Below are 21,240 nucleotides of genomic sequence, written 5' to 3'. Positions count from 1 at the left end.
CCAGAGCCTGTGGCAGTTACATTGATCTCTTGTACAATGCTTCATTTCTTATAAATAAGCTACTTTCTTGAAGAAAATTATGTGGCACCAAGATAAAAGTTGTCACTACATAAACTCATGGATTGTCGTGAACTGCCATCTCAACCATCAGGACAGATTTGTCCACATTTTCCTCTTCTGTTATAACCCACATCTGGCATTCAAATGAGCAACTTGGCAGGTATTTCTAGAAAAGCAGAGGATGCTTACTCTACTGATGCACCTGATCTGAACTTTCAGTTGATTGTTGAATGCTCATTCATTCTTGTGTTTTATAATATTTTAGTTGACTTGTGTCATTTATGGTGATTTGTCTGTTTTTGTGGTCGAAACTTGCTCCTACAATGTAAGAGATTGGAAATCATTCCTTCATACTGATTACTCTATCATAGTTTAATCTTCTTGCTTTTACTTCAGTATAGTTGTGTAGATTTTGCATTCTAAAATTGTTGCGGGATTGATTACCTGACATATTACATAAATATGCTTGTTTCTTATCTGTGGCCGATCAATGGAGCAGGGGTTCTGGTGTTTGTACCTCCCTTTGTTAGACAATTTTTGCAAAATTAAAGACATGAAATCCAAGAACACCTTTTTCAAAACCTTTGATCCTCACCTGTAATAGAGTAAGTAGGAACAGAGTTCCAGCCTTTCCCTTTCAGTATGCCAGTCTTATCCAAAATAAATCAACAAAACTGGCCTGTTTCAACACAATAAACATTAATACATTGTAATCTGTCCAAATCAAACCCAATTATGTATGTTTAAGATAGGTGATAGGTTTACCCAGGTTCAAAATACATTTAATTTTAAATAGACTTCAAAAAAGGTGTCTGGTTTAGAGAGGTTATTGGATCATTCAGGGTTCAGTTTGGACAGTTTTCCATCTATCTGTATTTTCCATACATTATAATCTTGTAAGATGTATAAAAGAAATTGTGTGAAGATTTAATGGTACAAACGCAAAGTCGATGTAATTCACTAGAGCTAGTTTCAGAACTACTAACTTACTACATGTACATTGTATATCATATTACACTTGCTCATGACATATATCAGCAAACATGCATGTAGCTATAGTATTTATAATATTTAACAAAGCAGGAAGATATTGGTTTTTCCATTGTTACAATTCTGTAGAAATTCTATATTATACAATTACACTGATTTATTTTGTTGATCTTGCCATGATCATTGTACATGTAATTTGACTATCAGTACTACATAAGGAAAGATAAAAGTTTTTAAGGGTTTAAAAAAGTTGATAATGAAAATCATCCAGTTCATTCAATACTGTATTGATACTTTGGTTACACATTATTTCTGTTTTATATAATTTTGTTAATATATTCAAAGATAGTGATGAATCCAGACATGGGGAAGAGGAGGTTCTGAAAGTTGAAACCCACTTTTTGATGGAAAATTTTGTTAATTTTACGCAAAATTTCAGTCCAATAAAATTCTTACATTTTATTTACAATATAAACTTCAACAATCAAACAAGCATCATCGACACTCATCAATACATAATCATTCAACACATGCAGTTAACCATACAAAATAAAGCCTTTAAGGTCTACAAAAGTGCACCATTGTGCATCACACATGTACTACAAGAAAACATCCAGCCTTTTTTTAAATCTTAGTTATCTACCTTGATAATATCTTTTAAATGTATGATGGTTCAACAAATATGGACTCTATTACAATGAAATAAAACAGCTATATTTTAAACTAAGCAAGGGTAGTTGTAAATGCAGTGACTGTATATAGATATAAAATGACATGTATAATACCACATGTATATTTGCATTTATTTTCGCTGTGTACTTATTTTCATGAGTTATGCAATCAGTTAAAACAATGAATCACAAAAATAAGTATCCACAATTATGCACATTTAGCATACATCACACTATGTGATTCACAAAATAACTTTTATTTCAACATAACTGGAACTTAAATACTTGCGAAAATATTAAAAACAGTCAACAATGAAAATAAGTACAATTATGATAGAGTTCTCCCTTGTTCTTTTATACTCATACCATTAGCACTACTTTTTTTTAAATAATCTTGCTAAGAATGCACTAGAACTCTAATAAAATCCTAGTGAAAAGATCTTCCACAGGATGTGATAATATGGAGACACACAAGTTTATAATAACAGGACACTTGAAAAACATAGCTGGATCGTTTCCTTCAGCATACATCAGCACATCCATTGAGCAGCTATTTTTCTTTTGAAACTACTTATCACATTCACACTTTCATTCATCTGAAAAAGTTCACTATGATTCTTTTACATTGTCAGGTAACGTGTTAAAATCTTCATCCAAGAATTTTTCTTGTTTCACTGCATACATAGTATAAAAATCTGCATTGGGTTAAGGAGTAACAACACAAATTTGATTCTTCCAAAGCATGTGTAGCTAAGGAGTAACAACACAAATTTGATTCTTCCAGAGCACATGTGTAGCTACACAAATTGCACTTAGGTCAAGTAAACTTAAATGGTAGATGTTCATTCAATCTTCACAAAAAAATATGAGGTGGGATGGAAGATTTTATTTTTTATTACTTACCAGATATTTACTATCCTTTGAAGTATAGATACAAATGTATGTACTAAGTTCCTAGCAACATCAGTTTCAGAGAAGAAACATCATTTTAGTCACCAATAAATGAAAGATTTGTGTGTAATAGTATCTCAATATTAGAAACTGATGTGAAAAAAAAATCCTGATTTTGAAATTCCCATCCCATCCAAATAAAAACATTTTTGTCAATTTTTTTTTTTGGGGGGGGTGGGGGGGGACAGGAGGGGACGAGAGTCTACGAACTAATTTTATTTGACCTGATACACACATGCAATATATATAAAATTTTTAATTAAGATAACAGTAATGATCTGTAATTGTACTGCGTATTTTTGAAGTAAGTACGAGTACATCCCCGGGCCCAGAAAAATGTCAGATAGAGGACAATTGCTGGTGGCCTATGCTCTTTTTAAAGTAGACAACTAATTACTATAGGCCTATGTCAAGTAAGTCAAGCACTTTTCCGTAGTAATAAATACAAATGTACACAGGCCCGGGCACCACAAAAGTAAAATAAAAGACTGAAGTCTTCAAAGTCACTAATCGTCAAATATTCACTGTCACTGATTTTGGCATACTTTAAACATCCGAAATGGTACAAATGCGATATACTCTAAAATCAAAGTACTTCCACTGAAATTTTGGTTCCCTTGATATTATTGTGTACTCATTTGTAGCCATTATGACCCGAATTGCTATATATAGATATCAGTGTACTGATAATATATATATGAACTTTATATAATCAATACAATGTAGTAAGGAATGCCTGTGTTTGAATCAGCAACTGAGTAATATTACATAAATTCAATGCTAACTGATCATTTTATCTTTTAATGTAAACTTCACATTCTAATACAAGCAAAAAAACATGCATAGACATGTGTATGATATGTTTTAAAAAAGGCACGTTGTAGTGATCTTTGAGTTGCTTATGATGTTGACTGAGAACCAGTTTATGAACTAGATTTAGCAGCTGGCAATGAATATTCATAAATATTGGGGCGTGCTAATATATATGACCTATATAGTCTTGTAACTAGCCTCAGTGCCTGGAGCGGAAACTGGGCAATGTGCAAAGCTCACTGATTATTTCATGGAACTTCCTGTTCTCATACAAGAAAGAAACAGACGTAGAACACACGTGTATGATATTTAAGAGGTACATTTTTATCATGTATGAATCTGGAACTACAACACTTTGGTGGTGAACACGGCGAAGATCTGCTGGATTATGTGGCATATGACTACACTTTAATGCAAATCATATGCGAATATTAAATACAGAAATTATGAGTGCAAGAAGTCGTACTAACGCTATTAGCGACGTAAAAATACTTAAGTCTTAGAATTTTCTTAACTTCCATGGTAACTTCAATCAAAGTCTTTGAGATTAATGACGCAACAAACAGTTGAGAATTTTCTCAGACTGAAGTAATTTTTCAAGTTTTGTGGTCCCGGAGCCAGGAATTTTATTACATTGAATGATTTTTTCAACTGCACTTTATTTGAAAGGAAACAATCCTAATATCGTAGTTTGACATGTTTAACCAACCTAAACCACATTAAAATAAACAATGGATCATTGATCATTACAGATGCTTGTAAATGCACCATGTGTTAGAATGATAAAAAGAGTTTCCAGTCACTGATTAGACTAAAATGACAAATTAAACCGACATGTGAATTTACAGATGCTAAAGTGTCAGAAATTATCTCTTACAGTCAGGGGTTATATAAATTTTAAGAAGTTAAACCCCAACAATCAATCAATCAATCAATCATATAAATTTTTAAAAAATATTCCCAAATGATAGTCCCAGATAAAATTCACTTTTGCATACTTGTATTTAGTTATAGTATGATAATTACAACAGCTTTTAAAAAGTATAAAAATAGACCAAGAACTAATTCATTCAGTTCAAGACCATAATTCCAGCAAATGAGACAAACTCTGTATTGCAAAAATACAGGATAAGATGGGTCTTCATGTTTTATTTCTAGTAGCCTGTAGGTACAATGAATAGCCGAACTCACCACAATCATTTAGCAATCCTACAAAAAGGAAGTTGAAATAGGAAAGCAACCACAATTACTTACATATTTGCCTCATCTATATAAAGCCACATACCAAATTTTAAATCAATCCATTCAGTGGGAGTCCCCATAATAGCGATGAAATATGGATAGAAGAACAAGTAGATAGACAAGGTGATTCCAATATACTACCAATCCATGAGTTACCAGGGGACCCTGATGTAAAGTATTAATGAAACTGGGTCATACATACATATGTAGCAGCATCAGAATAAGGTACATGTAGTCCCTTCAAAAAGTAATGAAGACAAGAGTATTTCAGGGGAACCATCCTATCCATGATTTAAATAGTTGTATTATGCTTAACATCAGACATACATGAAAATCTCCAAAGAACATCTAACCTAATCACAGTGTTGTTCATCAGTTTGAGAATCCATACATGTAGTTTGAAGTTATTTTATACTTTAGCATATTATCAATTAACTGCTTCAACACTTAATCCTCAAAAAGATCAGTCTGAATGAGAAGGCACAGTCAAAACAATTATGTCATCTTTGGACAAATAATGGAGGTTACTTCTTTTTATTGCCTGTTCCCTTTCCTGCAAAATGAGTCATGACCAAGTGGTAATTTCTAAATTGGCTACCCTCTAAGAAGCAATTCAGTGGGTAACCAAATCTGAAAGTAAGCTTTGACACTGTACTGTTAACAAAGTGACTCAGTAAATGCAATTGTTATCTAGACAGGCAGCAGGCAGTAATTATAATAATGTGTGTAATCCTCCATCCATATATGATCCTGTTATCTGTTTTGGGATTCAGTGTTATCCAAAGCTGTTTCCTGATTTAGCCCTTAGTGGATGGCCAAATCAGTAAACAGCTCAAGAAACTGAATTCCAAAATGATTGCATTAAGGTTGTCTTGCAAGCTGTTTCCTTACTCAAGAGAAAAGACAAACCTTACTTAGAAGTACACTTAACATCTTATTATAATAATAACGGAATAAAAAGGATACAAATTCCAAGTGCAAAGAAACCCAGTCCCAAACCAACTCTTCGTCCACTTCTTCTGTATATTTGATTCACCTCCCATCGTTCTCTATTCACTCTCTTGAATTTCTTGTAGAAATATTTTTGTGAGTCTGACAGTTTGTCTATGTTTGCATCAATATCGAAAGCTGGTGCTTTCGTATCACCAGGTTTCGGAACAAATTTATTTTCCATTGTCATGCGTTGATCCTTTTTAAAATGTTTATTTTTTTTCACATGTACAGCCTACAGGTCGTTTCTTATACAACCTTGTCCTCCAGTAACCTTAGGTAAAGTGTTCATTTATCACAACTTTAATCTCAGAATGTCTTTTGGTTTTTAATTTAACATTGTTTGCTTCAGAGCGTTACTTTTCATAGAAAAGTTACACTGTGTTTTAAAAAATACATATGGTACAAATTTTGTAACGAAAGGAATTAAAATGGAAATTTTATTTTCTCACAATTTTAGAAATTTCCTTTACGGTCATTAGACAAACCAGATAATTTTTTACTAGCAGAGTCTTTCTTGCGGTTGATCTTCAAGGAAAATGCACTTTCCTTAGACTGGTCTGTGGAGAGCGAAGGCAATAGACAAGAAACCAGTAAACTTGTTTACAGCAGTGTTTCTGCTCAAGTTTCTCAGCTGCTAGTTTTGCTGCCTTTGTTTGCTCTGCCAGGTGATGCCATGTCAAAATCAATCTTGACTGCCCAAGATTCAGTTAGGTGAATTTACCTTTGATTGTATATTAATCACAAATGCAGTTTTTATTACTTGACCAAAAATCACTTGTCTTCACTGGTTCACCAAAGCCACTGGCTAAGGCTAAGATTCCGAAATTAGTAAGCATGAAACTTGACAGGCAGTGTGTCTTCATCCCAACATATCAATATCCAAATAAAACAAGTAGGATTGCAGGGTCAGGGGAAATCCGGACTAGTCTGGGTTAATCCTAGTTTTATAACATAAAATTAAAAATTGATGAAAATACATGCATTTACTTTTATTGTTGAAGTTTTCCATTTTTCTTATCATTTCCCTTGCATCCATGTTTTAATTTCAAATACTCTTTTTCGATTTTAAATTACATGAAATCTTTAATGAATAAATTATCTATAAACTATGAAAACCTAGGCACTATCAGATGTCCACATGGCTGGTTTTAAATGTTTTATACCAATGTTCCAATAATTTATAAAAATATCTAAACCCAAATGTAGACATCAAAGAGTCCAGGTCAGGGTCTGTTATCCGTTTAATGGCTGACAAGTGCCGGGAAAACTTTGCACAAAAGACTAAGAATCTGACAATTGTATTACTTCACATAATTATCTTGTGAAAAGTGTCTTATTGGTCTTACTGCTACTTTTATGGTCTTAGTGCACTAAGGTAGGTCTAAATTGTGGTGTTTAGGCAGACCCATCTAACAGTTTCTGTTATAGATATATTATTTTCTGTTCTTGAGAAGGTTTGTCTTTGTTTTTTATCTTGTTGATGAGAACTTGTCTGGGTACATTATAGGCTGGACTTCTTCAATTTGTGAAGTATTTCATGAAATGCAAATACAGTTACTTTTGGGGATATTTTGGTAGCGTCCCCTCTTAATTGTGAGATAGTGAGCACTAATCCTACATTTAAAAACTGTGGATTTGTCAGATTTAAATTTGCATACATTGACATAAGCAATGTCTACAATTTGATTGGCATAAACTTTTATAAAAGCAGAGTTTATTATTTTCTCTTAAGTAGCTGTATTGATTTTGAATAGCTTGATCGAGTATTCTTTGTTTTATATTTGATATATTTCGTTTAATATTATGGGTATTTAATATGAGGAAGCTAAATCCCAATTCCTTTATCCATTTCCAGATTGTTGAGACCCATTTGTAATTTTGGGGGATATTGTTATATGTCTTATTAACAAGTGTGTTGTATGAATTACATATGTGGTCCAAATATTTGATAACTTGTATCATTACTTTTGTTTTTAAAGGGCGTCTATTAAGCTCTGCAAGGCATGCAACATTTGTTGCTTTGCTGTATAGTCCTAAAATTTCTTTAATAAACTTTATGTGAAAATGTTCAAATGGGTCTGTGTCTTTAAAGTTCAAATTAATTCCCCATATTTCACATCCATACATAATAATGGGGTTGATTCAAGTATAAAATAGTTTTTCTAAGAGGGAAAAAGCATTATCCAATCCTATTGATTTCTTTATCTTACACCATGCTTTTTTGCCTTTTTCCATTAGTAAATTGATGAAGTGTATGGCAAGCCAAAGTGGACAAAAATCAATATTTTTTAATATAAGAAATCACATTTTTACAAAATCATTTTGTAAAATATTACAAAATCATTTTTGTAATATTAAAAAAATATTTTATAATAATAGAAATTCATTTTCTAATATTAAAAATTCATTTTCTAATAGTAAAAATTCATTTTCTAATATTAAAAATTCATTTTCTAATACATGTATTACAAATTCCTGATTTAGTTATACATGTATTATGAAATATCACACATTTTGTAATATTACAAATTGAATTTGTAACATTAGAAAATGAATTATAATAATAGAAAAAAATAACTTCTTATATTAAAAAATGACTTTGCAATATTGTAAAATCAGTCAATTTTTAAAAACACAAAATGATTTTCTAATATTAAAAAATCGCAACTGAATACAACAAATCATTTTTTAATATTAGAAAATCGATTTCTAATATTAAAAAAATCGTTTTTTAATACATGTATTAGAAATTCAATTGAATTTTTAGTGTTTTTTAATATTAGAAATTCAATTGAATTTTTGATATCAAAAAATGATTTTTTAATATTAAAAAGGGTTTTGTAATAATAGAAATCAAATTTGTAATATTAAAAAAATCATTTTTTAATAATTGAAAACACTTATTTTGTAATATAAGAAAACATACTTTTTGATATGACAAAATATTTTTTTTTATATCAGAAAATATTTTAATATTAGAAATTTATTTTGTAATATTTAAAATTCATTTTCTGATACATGTATTACAAATTCCTGATTTAGTAAATTGAATTTGTAATATTAGAAAAAGAATTTGTTATATTAGAAAAAGAATTTGTTATATTAGAAAATGAATTTCTAATATTAAAAATCACTTTGCAATATTGCAAAATCAGTCACATTTTTTTTATATTACAAAATTATTTTCTATTATTAAATAATTGTAATTGAATACAAAAAGTCCATTTTCTAATATTAAAAAAATCGTTTATTTATGTTAGTAATTCAGTTGAATTGTTAGTATTAAAATATGATTTTTTTAATATTTAAAAAGGAGTTTGTTAATATTAGAAATCAAACTTGAAATATTAAAAAAAATCATTTTTTAATATTAGAAAACACTCATTTTTGTCCAATCTGTCATAGCAGTGTTTAAATTACCAGTATACCGTTTTTTGTACTTTATTCTAATTCCTAAATAGCTGTATGATTTCACTATTTCTAGATGATTTTGATCAAATGTAAATTTATTCATGTATGATTTTTAGCTGTGTTGAATGTTTTCTCCAAGAATGTCATCTACTTGGCTAATTAGATTAATTGAACTTCTTAAAACATACAATGTACATAATATCATATGGAGTAAACATTGCCTATAAAAGCCAGCACTGTGAGTTTCACCATTATATTCGAAATTTCATTTGACTGCATGGGCAGATCCAGCAATATTTCATAATGTGTACATTTCCTGGTTAATTTATCAGTTCCCTATAGAAGCTTTAAGGCAGGAATATTTTACACATATTAAACCTAGGATATATAAACAAATGCACGTTAAAGATTTTAGATGCAATTGACAGTCTGTTTGATGAAGAATGAATGCCTTTCCTATCTTTGAAAAGCTATGTTTCGATTTGGATAATACAATCAAAGCTGTATTTTTTCTGAGGCAGGTTAAGTTCTTGAACAGCCGGTAGAACAGAACAGCGGAGAAAGATACGTACATTCATTTCCCAAACTTTAAAACCATATTTGTTACTTTTATTTATAGAAAACAAAATAGAGAAGACCTCAACACTATCAGAAAAGAAATAACTAATTTTACTGAGATTTGATCTTTAATCAAACATTATTATTTGTTTAGCTGAAGAAAATGTTCAATTTTCTCCATAAGGACAGTCACTTGTATTACTTCATGGACGTGACTTTTTTCATTGATATATTAGGAAACTAATAATGGGAAAGTAAGATGTGTGTTATAACAGTATCAAGAGCTCACACTGCTCTGTGGTGCTGACTATAGATTTCACACTGGGATTGGATGGGTCAAATTTATAATATAACAGGTTGTCTCCTGTCCTCCATCCCCACAATCTTAGGGCTTCTGCTCAGATCAAACTGCTTTTAAAAACTTGAATTGTATAATAAGTAATTTCAGGTGAATTTTAAACAATTTGTATTTAAGGTAAATTAGATTACTATCAGGCAAGTAATGAAGTTAATGACCTTTAGCTGACTCTGAATGGTGCAGACACATACAGAAAGGCATTGACAACTGTTTTGCTACACACAAATTAGGGCATGAACAGGATCAAAGGCCAGATTTGACATACAAAATCTCAGGTTCAGCATTTTGCCCACAGAGGGTTAATTCTTTAACCCATTCAAGTGATGGAATGAAGTGGAAGGATTTATTACAGAACCATAAAGTGTAAAATAAAACACATCTGCCTGCTCATTTATTTTGTACATGTGTACATGTACCTTCAGTTCTCCCATTACAGTGCATAAAACGTATGGTTACATTAAGAAAGGTGTGTGTTTCATTTAATCTTTTTTTTTTCAGCTGAAATAATGTACTCAAGTTTTTATGTCATTTTTCAAAAGACACTGTTGAAGTAAGAATGTTTCTCTCAATACATATAATGTATATGTATATTGTCCATTTACATTGTTATATAGTAATATAATTATGTACCAGTCCATCTAAAATTCAGGCACTGCCTATGGTAGAGGTGATTCATGGTGTAGAAATACCCACCGAACACACAACAATTTTCAGGTTTACATATGCTACATTTTCATGCAACGATAGTCCTTTCTGTATTCAGATCTGTTCTTTTGAGAAAATCATACATTATCTTTCACTTTAATGAACCAAATCAAACCAAATAAAAAAGATAACTTTTGCCAAGTGGCAATTTCATGTACAATTTATATAATTTTTTTTTCTCAAAAGTATAACAACCAGATGAAATTCTTGAGACTGATTATCTGATCAATATTTGTTTCTGAAGTAGAAATTCGGTGGGTTTATGACATGCATGAATTGCTTCCTGCCTGATTTTTATAAAGACTGGTACTTAATACACACATGTATGTGTACATGGTCATAATTATGTAAGGTGTATATTGTAGGATGGTGGTTCCTGATCGTGGATAATGGGCAATAACAGTAGCAGTCAGAAGCAGGAGCTATGTGTAAGCAGGCACAGCTACTGGTCAAAACTATTGTCTGTTCCACCAGGATGGTCAACTCAGACATCATACAACAAGTGGGCTAAACATTACAAAAACATAGCTGGGTTTACAGACTTTGCTGATTTTACAACATGTAGAGAATCAAGGAAAAGACATGGCGTCTTAGTGAAACCAGACACTTATGATGGCAGATTGCTTATTGCTTCTTTGAAATCAAAGTCTGAACTCACTTTGATTGAGAAACAAAAATGGAAACTTTCTACTATAAAACTTCCCAGGATTCCTCTGACTGGTCTTGAAGATCCCTATTGGCTTCATAGCCGCCATAACAGAAATAGGCGGGAATGTAGTATAATCAGTTACCATGACACCATGGCTGTGCTTCAAATGAACACTAATAGGTATCATCTTTCACCACGATTCTATGTCATTGATGTTGAAGCTAAACAAGTCATTGGCCATTTTGTCGTGTTCTACCACTGTAAGAGATGGTACGAGTGTTACATTTCACCTAACAAACGGCGACTCTTGATAAGACCAGATAACCTGACTCGATATGTGTCATTGCCAGACAACTACATGATTGAGAACATAACTTTGATGCCACAGGCTGAAAAGCTTGTGATAATGGCAATTCCGCCAACTCTTAGGGCTCATGTTGTTACATTTAATTCACTGGCTGGTGATGACTTTGCACTGACAGCTTTTAACAAGGAAATTGAACTGAGGTCAGTTGGAGATTGGAATATTGTGAGGAAGAGTGGGAGCTTGCATGTGCCTGCTTCTATTCAACAGATTAAGTCCAGTCCCATGGGTGATTATATTGTTGTTAGATGTGTTCATCCACTTTATAACAAAGAATATCGTACAAATGTTGTTGCAGTAGTCAGTTACTCAAACTTTGAACTTTTGCTAAAAATAGATGTCCGGGGGTGCTATTGGCCTGCAAGTGAAGTTATCAATTTACAAGTCTTTCCACATTTTTCACCAAGTGAAGCAACAATTGCTGTTATGAAAAACCATGCTTACAACAGGAGGGTAATTACTCAAAAACTTCCAGTTGTTCGACTGAATCTGCAGTACTTGTGTAGGAGGACAATACTACACTTAGTGAGCTATAGAGACGTTGACAAACTGCCCCTCCCAGCCCAGCTGATGTACTATGTTCAGGCTAAACCACAGAAAATTTGTGAAGTCTGAAAAACTCCAGGTGATTCATTCTTTAAGTGCTAGTGGAAAACATAATTTTAAAAAATTATGTTAAAATACTGTAAACCTATTTATTCTTACACAAACCTAAATTGTATCACTTAGACTGTCTGAAACATGTATACCGTAATTAAAAAAATACATGAAAATAATCACTTGCAAAAGTAAGTGGATTTACAGTCCATAGAACATTGGAACATGTCTCATCCAACACAACTAGGGACCAGATAGTTTTGGTCAAAACAGATTGTTGGTACACACAGATTGAAAACAAATAAAAGTTCTGTTAATAATTTTATGGGAGTCAAAAGTACTTAAATTGGTTACAAAATATATTTTGCATAAAGTCCTAAGTCTCCAAATCATTGTGAGTTATTATGTAATATAGAAATAAATAATTTTACGCAAACGACTTTCAGAAATATATCACTGATTACTGCATACAAGTTCAGTCTGTGCCAAAAATTTTAGCTACATATATAGCCTGAATTGTGAATTTCAAGAACTTTCATTTGGTGATTTATCAAATTTCCACTAAGTTTTCCTTAAGCCCAAATCAGTTACTGGACTCAGGCATAATGCTAGTGACTAAAGGCACAGACAACATGATTTTGGCTTCCTGGGTGTTGGATTATACAGGTTTTTTGGTACATACATGTATATTTTGTACATGTATATACATGTAGTATATACATTAGTACATGTAGTTTGTATTTTAACTTTCTTTTTTAAACATTGCCTTGCTGCATGTACTTATAAGTTAACTTTCACTTGAGGTACATGTATTATTTATGGAAATTACGTGTACCCAAAATATATTAGTCATAATATACAGCTTGAACCATTTTACTATAACAAGTTATTTATATTATGATATTAAAATACTCAAGATATCACTTTCATGACAATTACATGTAGAATAAATTATGTTATGTTTCTACAATACATAATGCATGTACTTAGCCTTTTACCTTGAAAATGTATATGATAGTTTCATGTTTTGCTAAATTTACTAGTATTTTAATGAAATCTTAAATTTTGTCTTTGGCTAACATGTTTATTTTTTTTTCATTGGATTTTGAATTCAAATATCTTGTGGCTTATTATCGTGAGAAAAGAATTTATGTACTACTAATGTTATTTTTTTTAATGGAAAACACCAGGTTCATTGTTGTGATTTTGACTTTTCTTAAAAATGTTCATGGCATCCGTCACTTAGACCACAGGACCTTTCTACCATTATCACATATACAGTATGAAGCATTGGGTGTTTTTACTTTTAAAAAAATTCTCATACAATTTTTGGCTGAATCTTGAAATTTTAACTTGATGTACTGTTAAAGACTGTATCAGTCTTTGTAAGAATCATGCAAATTCTGTAATATATGATACAACCCCAAAAATGCTACACATTTTCATTATTGTTATTAAGTTACTTTATAGGTCTATATGATGAAATGTATATTCATTCATTCCAATCTGTCTGCTTTTAGGAGATAATTGATATTTAAAATCCCATGGTTTCTGTATTTTAGTCTCATTTACAGGGATATCTCCCTTAATTTTGAATTCTTCAGTACTTTCTTTAAAATTTATATCTCTTATGAACAAGGGTTCCATGAAAATCCACATGTTATTTTCTGTTTACTCATTTTAAACAAAATATCAAAAATAAAAAATATGTCGGCTTTTTAACCATATATCACATTTTGCATGATTGTTAGCTGGAGTGCTACTCAAACAATAGCTGCATTGGCTGTTGCAGGCTGCAAAAACTTTAACGAAGACTGCTTGAATTGTTGAAGACAGGAAACATTTATACAATAACTGCTTGTACTGTTGAAGACTGCAAACATTTATACAATGACTGCTTTTATTTATAGGTGGTGCTTTTTAATATTGATGTATACTCACACTCAATATTGTTCATGTAATGTATAAAACGGGTACATGATATATTTTAATGTATTGTTATTACTTCATTTGAATATTTTAGAATTGAAAACTAATATTGGGAAAGGAATTGGCTTCTTCTTTTCATGAAGTGTATAGGTGTATGGAAACCAATTCTGTATGTGCAAAGTTACATGTACATGTGTACTGGTATTCTTGATTTCCTGTTGTATTATATACCAGTAGATTAATTCAGCTAAAGTAAAAAAAAACTTGTGTTCAACTGTTGGATACTGTTGGATACTGTTGCATACTGTTGGATACCGTTGGATACTGTTGGATACTGTTGCTAAGGTCCTTGTTACTTTGATTATTTATTATGGCACTCAATTAATATGATATTACTGTTGTTAAAATATTTCCCTTTCTCACAAATTTGTTGCACTTTTCTAAAGAAAATATTAACTCTATTGCCAATGATGAAAGAAAAATTGAATGTATCACTCTATAACCAATTCTATTAAAATTTCGTATTAAAAAAATTGAGATATCTCTGTGGTTTTGATAAAATGATCATGACATGACATCATTGACATGCAAAATCAGAACTGATTGCCATGTTTTGTAATTGTGGACAGTACATGTACAACTTGGATGTAGCTACAATGATTAAAATTTTCATATTTTTTTTTTTATCATACTCGTATTCATGTATTCATTGATTTTGCAAAAAATATAATTGTGTACTAGAATTGCAATACATCAGGGGTGTAGCTGCCTATATGCAAATACGCAGTTGCGTACTTTAGGAAAAAGTAACAAAAATAAAAACTCTCATTTTAAAGATGAAATAAAGGTTATTTATCACATATGCATACCATGAACGTAGTATGGGCTCTGAAAATCTGGCTCCAAAATCGTTAAAATTCAGGAGTTTCCCTCAGGGCTTTGCCTTGCTGGACTCACTGGGGGCTTTGAGTGACCCTCCCCCAAGACCCCTCGCCGTAATTTTGCGTACAACTAAAACAGGTCTAGCTACGCCCCTGTACATGTTCATGCAATGAATTTTAAAATTACAGTACATGATTTTTACATGTAGCTGTACATGGAACATTTTGAACTTGAAATTCTTGTTAATCTCATGCAACCTCTTGTAAATGTATGTATTCTATTCTATGAGCAATTTTATCAAACTAGTCACTCTGGTTTTTTTTGTAAGCCCCTCCCCCCCCCCCCCCCCATTTTCTCACTAGTTATAGTCAGCTTGTTGATAACTTATATTCTCAAGCAATAATTACACAGGGTAAATTTATACATATTATTTATATTTTGTACATAAAGTGTATGTTATTGTTGTTATCTTCATTTATTACATTTACACGTATATAAAACCATATCCATGCGGAGTCAATTAGCTGACTTAATAGAAGAATGCATGTCAAAAAGCAACCAAAATCACTTATATTTTTAATTCAGAAACAGTTACCAGTGCTTGTTTGTCATTCAGTTCTTGCAATTTTGAGATAAAAGTTATACAGATTGTGTATGAAGTTAGGTCTCACTAATCACTTCTGGGTCAAATGGCCACCCCTTGTGTAGTACCAAAAACACAGTGAACCTTGACCTATGCATTGTAAGTACATTATTTGTGTGTATTCTGATTAAAAGTAGTTAAAATAAAGCTGAGAATGTGTACTTTAAAATCATATATGTAATTTACTAAAAAAGTGTATGAATATTGTTTACGTGTGTGAGTAATTTGCCTCCATGCTGTCAGTTAGCAGAAAAGGTAAAAATGTTGATTTTCAGTATTTATTATTCAAGTAAATTTGTGAAGAATTTCAACGGACATCGTACCATTAGATTAATGATTTCGAGAGCCTTATTTTCCACGCTTTGCAATGGTATGCAACTTTAAGGTGTCATTTGTCCTGGGAATTCAGTGAAACATTGAAAATTACTTGATTAACATATAAAGTAATGGAAACATTAGAAGTGGTTAGTGATACCTTAGCATTTTGCAAGAGTTATCATTCTTGATTTGGCTGATTATTCTGGAAAATAAATTTATGGTTTCTATAAAGTACAGAACTATATGCAAAATGACTATAGTCCAGTAAAGATTTGGTGTATGTAGTCCCCAAAATTGGCAGAACCTGAGTTTTATGTGGATTGGTACTTAATTTTCATGTGGGTGAACTTCTGTCAACATTTGAGGCCCATAATGAGGGTTTACATGCCAGTAATCCTGTCATTGCCAATGTTTTGCTAATGTGATCACATAATCATTTAATATTTGGTCATGTAATCAGAAAATATTTCCTATAGTAATCAAAGACTGTCTATAATATTCAAATATTTTTAAAATAATCATTGAATATTTGGTGTAGTTATCAAATAATCACTAAAAACAGCCAAATAATAAAATTCCTGGAGAAGGCTTAAGTTTGTATTAGGTGTTAAGTAACGGGTATATCAGTATTTTTTAACTTTGCTGAATAATTATTTTTTCTAGAACCAAAATCAGCATTTGTAATACACATAGCCTTGTGCCTCAAGAATATAGAATAGGAATGAGTGAATTTTTGATTGCCCATTTTCTAATAAGCAAGACCAATGTTTTACCAGTTCCATATAGGTACTTGCCATATAAATGTCCCATAACACTTTGATAATAATTTTTTATATGGATTCGTGGCTTTGCTCAATGTTATACTGTAAATAGAGTATTAGACTGTATTCAAAACAATATTTCCTATATAGAAAGGGAAGACATTTTACATAGGATCTGTCATATTTTACACACTGACAAGTTTTGATACTATACTGCATGGTATGAATTAGTTTTGTGTTCTATAAAGGTGCGTTGACATGCCATTACAGTCTTCGTATATAAATCTCTTATTGTATACCACTTTCAATCTGTCCACATGGACTCTTGTATGTGTAGTTTCAAAATGCAAATTGGTTTTGAACTTTCCTTTTTTTTTTTGATAGTCGCACTAAATAATTCTTAAGTAAAGTGGCTCAAGAGGATGCATTTTAAATAAATAATGATAAATTCATAATTGTAGGAATATGAAATTTCCTTCTGGTAGGGATGGTTTAAATTAGTTTTCCATTCAAAAGAGTTTAGATTTTTAGCATTTGGGCTTTACCAAGCAAGTAAAAGTAAAATTTTACTTTAAGAAATTAAGAAACATTTTAATTTAAGATTTGGTCAATGGTGAATCTGTTTCTCCCATGAAAATTGTATAAACTCAGGAAATATAGAAATGACAGGAAACTGCTCATGGATAATTAGTCACTGTTTGGTGGTTATGAAGTCATGCTGTTATATATATTATCACTTGCTTAGATTAGAGACATATCGCAAAGAATTTATATATAGTAAAATATGTCTAAACTAGATCCTTTTTAGTCCATAAAATTTGGTTCATTTGGTTTAGACAGGTGTATGATTTACCAAGTTTTAAAATACACTTGAATTAATATGAAAGGACTTTAAGTAGCAGTCTTTCTAAAAATCAGGCAGAAGGTGATTCATGCATGTCAAAAACCTACTGAATTCAGTTTTATTTCTAGTTCAGAAACAGTAACTGATCACATAACCAGTCTTAGTTTACTATTTAATTGTGCTTTTGAGATGAAAATTATATACATTTTATATGAAATTGGAACTTTGCAAGAGTTATTGTTCTTGATTTGCTATGATTTGGTTGATTTAGTGGGAGATAAATGTATGATTTTCTAAAAAGTGCAAATCTGAATACAGAAATGTTGACTGGTACTGAAATAGTTTCTGGTTAAGACAGGTTTTTAGAATATTCAGGATTCAGTTTAGACAAGTTTTACTGTATTCAATATATATCAGTTCATTTCTGCACGTCCACATGCATTTTAAGGCTTTTGCACAAAAGTGTTTTTTTATGCTTTAGGTATTTTGAAATACATTCAAGATATCCATGATATTGGTGCATGGTGTATTATTAGCATTAACAGTACTTTTCAGATTATTAACCATAGTGAAAGTTTGAAAAAATAGTTGAAATGTTCTGAAAATTTATTTTTTAAATGTGTCCAATGTTGATGAGGTCTTTGATGAATTTAAGCATCCCTTGCTGTTTATGTATCCTTGTTCAATTCTATTTAAAATAAAGTTAAAATTTCATGGCTTAGTATGCCCTTGAGGGTTTTTGCAGGGACAGATCCAGGCACTTTGCTATGGATGGGTGCCAACCGGGATTCATCAGAAAAAGGGGGGTGAGGACATTATTTGCTGTTTTTTGTCAATTATATGCATGAAAATGACAAATTTTCAAATAAAAAGGGGGGATGCCAACCCTCTGGATCTACCACTGTTTTGGAGGATTTTGTTTTGGTCCCCCCTTCCTGTATCTGCCTATAAAGTGAAAAGTTTTTTATACTTGTTCTGTATTATTTTATCAAATTTACATCAGTCGTTGCTTGTTTATTATAGAAGTGACTGTAAGATGGTCATTGAGAAACTGCTTTGTGATATATGCTGCTTTAACATTCCATTAGATTTTTTATCTAGAATCCTTTAAATATTAATTGATTTTTATTGGTAAGCAAATTTGATGTGGTTTAACGAGTGGAACAAAAATGGATGACAATGCTTTGTTTTACTACAGTTACAAGTTTTCTTTTCGCTATTTGGTATTTCATAGTTTACGTATGTGTTGCATTTAAGTGTGTAGCGACCATGTTTTAATTGAAAAAAAAAGAGAAATATTTTTGTTGACTTTTGGTTGGGGCTATCGAAATCCTACGAGAAGGCACACTTATATATTTGCATTGTCTGATATATATTGTTAGAATTGGAATATGAACTCATGAAAGTTAAAATCTTGATTTATATTTAGTATTTCTGGGTAAAATGATTTACATAGGTCTAAAAAGTAATTGTACATAGCTTATTCGTACCTCTACCTTGAGACTTACTGTCTATAAAATACTATTATTATTCAAGTCCCTACCTTTTGCACCGTTTTATATTACTACTATTTAAAGATATCTTTTTATTTTGACAATTTACATTTTAAATTTTCCTTTTGAAGCTTGTTGTTAGCAGGTGAAATGTGAGAGCTATAGGTGCATTTAAATGTAGTACAACATCAAGAAAATACTTGAATGTTTTGTGCATATATTTGATTATATAGCTAAAGGTGCATTTCAAGATGTTGCAGGTTATAGAAAATATTTACAATAATAGCTTTGTATATGTTTTTGTACATATTGTCCAATATGGTGGCTGTAGGGAAGTTTATAGATCATTTCTTTGATTTGCATGAATATTTCTGAACTGATCTTATTACACCCCATGCAATAAAGTTGCAGGGGTTTAATGCTTTTGATCCATCTCTCTGTCCATTCGTCTGTTCTCACAACTTGGAAAGCACCTCCATTTTTGACACATTTCCTTCAAACTATGATGAATTTTTAGTACTAATGAAATCTTGGATGGGATAAATTTTCATAAAAATTGGTCAAGGGGGACCATTTTTTTGGAAGGGAGACTTAGTAAAAAAATTATTTAGGCGTGTTCCCTGTGTAGATCCTATATTTTTTTTACAGATTTCCTTCAAACTTTGGAGAATTATTAGTTGCAATACAATCTTAAATTTCACAATTGTTTAACAATAGACGTTATGAAAATTGTGTTAGTTGAATGTCAACTTTTAAATGAACATTAGCTGGAACACGTAATCTTTAAATGTGTCTGGAAAAATCTGGTGAAATATATCATTTACTTACATGTACTTTAATTACTGGTACTATGTTATACTGTAAATGTCAGAGTCTGTGATCACCTCTTTAAAGAAACCATGATAATTTAATTTAAAGATTTTTATATTTTTATGATATCTAATTTTATCATTTTCTACTAATAAGTAGATTTTGATATTTACTTTTTAATAGAAAATGATAAATATATTTTTTTTCTTCCAATGTTTCACGCCACCAGTTACTACAAGCCAAAAACTAACGATAATTTTGATTAATCTTGAAAATCATCGTTGAAATGTATTTTTTTGCAAAGATGGTGTTTAATTGGAAAATGCTCTCTCTGACAGATGTGATAATTCTTCTATTATTGATATTTTGTAATTACATAGATGTTGCAATATTTATAACAATGTTTTACTAATAAATAAAATACTTTGTTTCAAAAATATTTCTTAGTGATTTGATAGTGTATCTTTTAAAACAAATATGTTCATGATGTTGAAGTATGGATGCCACAGATGTCTTCTTAATCTTGTGTATGCTGAATTAAACTGATCCGACGTTATTTATCTCTGAACAGTCCTAACTTCATTCCACTGCTATGAACTTCCTTTTGATCTGCCGAAACGAACTTGAATACCTATAGATAAGTGACATCGAATCGTCATGAAAAAGTGGTAATTTTGAATTTCCAATTGTAATATTCCCATTTCTCAATGGCAATATAACATCTCTAGTCTCCCCAACGACTTGCGGATTGTATTGAAACTTCATGTGCTGTTAATTTACTATATTGTGATATGCATATTGTCAGGAATTTATGTTTGAACAAAAAAATGTAGAAATAATGACATTTTGGAACTTAGGCATTTTTCAGCAAAACTTGGTCTGATGCGTTGTCGACAACTCCTCCTTAAGTGTATTTTAATTCTTTTTATTTTAACTATTTATTATTTGTATCTCCCGTACTGTTTTGGATACTAATTTTATCAGTTTTGATTGGTGGCAGTTCTATACTGCCGGTTTTTATTTTAATGGACCGGAATGGAAGTGGGAGGTTTAGCGTTATAAAGCTTGGTTTAACCCACAATATCTATCACTGTACAAAGTCAGGAACATTGCGACGGTTTCCAACCTACCGATTTATCTCTTGACATTGCCACTTGTTATACGGACTTTCTTTTTTATTATTCCATTTGACTATTGC

At 31.2% G+C, this 21,240-nt stretch overlaps 2 protein-coding genes across 4 annotated transcripts; one reads left to right on the top strand and one right to left on the bottom strand.

Moving 5' to 3' along the window:
• Nucleotides 1–1,494: 1,494 nt before the first annotated feature.
• On the bottom strand, nt 1,495–6,019 carry LOC148612284 (cytochrome c oxidase assembly factor 3 homolog, mitochondrial-like). The gene is made up of 2 exons (XM_088593581.1): nt 5,694–6,019; nt 1,495–2,416 (listed from the first exon to the last, which is right to left on the bottom strand). Exons 1-2 carry the CDS (start codon nt 5,905–5,907, stop codon nt 2,331–2,333), a joined length of 300 nt encoding a protein of 99 aa, XP_088449707.1. The 5' UTR covers nt 5,908–6,019; the 3' UTR covers nt 1,495–2,330.
• Nucleotides 6,020–6,231: 212 nt separating this feature from the next.
• Nucleotides 6,232–20,479, top strand: LOC148612283 (uncharacterized). Of its 3 annotated transcripts, none has more exons than XM_088593580.1 (2): nt 6,232–6,385; nt 11,118–20,479. In XM_088593580.1, exon 2 carries the CDS (start codon nt 11,142–11,144, stop codon nt 12,378–12,380), a length of 1,239 nt encoding a protein of 412 aa, XP_088449706.1. In that variant the 5' UTR covers nt 6,232–6,385; nt 11,118–11,141; the 3' UTR covers nt 12,381–20,479. The 3 variants fall into 3 exon arrangements, with proteins under 3 accessions (XP_088449706.1, XP_088449705.1, XP_088449704.1); XM_088593579.1 differs by having other exon boundaries at nt 6,234–6,426; XM_088593578.1 differs by having other exon boundaries at nt 6,234–6,431.
• The last annotated feature ends 761 nt before the right edge of the window (nt 20,480–21,240 follow it).

Source organism: Perna viridis, chromosome 7 (assembly GCF_037379345.1).
Source record: "Perna viridis isolate PV_CMFRI_1.1 ecotype Kerala chromosome 7, ASM3737934v1, whole genome shotgun sequence".
NCBI classification, from domain to species: Eukaryota; Metazoa; Mollusca; class Bivalvia; order Mytilida; family Mytilidae; genus Perna; species Perna viridis.
The sequence above is the reverse complement of the archived record's forward strand: the minus strand, read 5'-3'. Positions and strand labels throughout refer to the sequence as shown.

Excerpts from the sequence above, each read along its gene's own strand:
- LOC148612284 (XM_088593581.1), bottom strand. The coding sequence starts at position 5,907 with ATGACAATGGAAAATAAATTTGTTCCGAAACCTGGTGATACGAAAGCA. Across the intron at positions 2,417-5,693 it reads TTTCTTTGCACTTGGAATTT|ATTTTTATACTATGTATGCA; the intron begins GTATCCTTTTTA and ends AACCCAATGCAG.
- LOC148612283 (XM_088593580.1), top strand. The coding sequence starts at position 11,142 with ATGGGCAATAACAGTAGCAGTCAGAAGCAGGAGCTATGTGTAAGCAGG.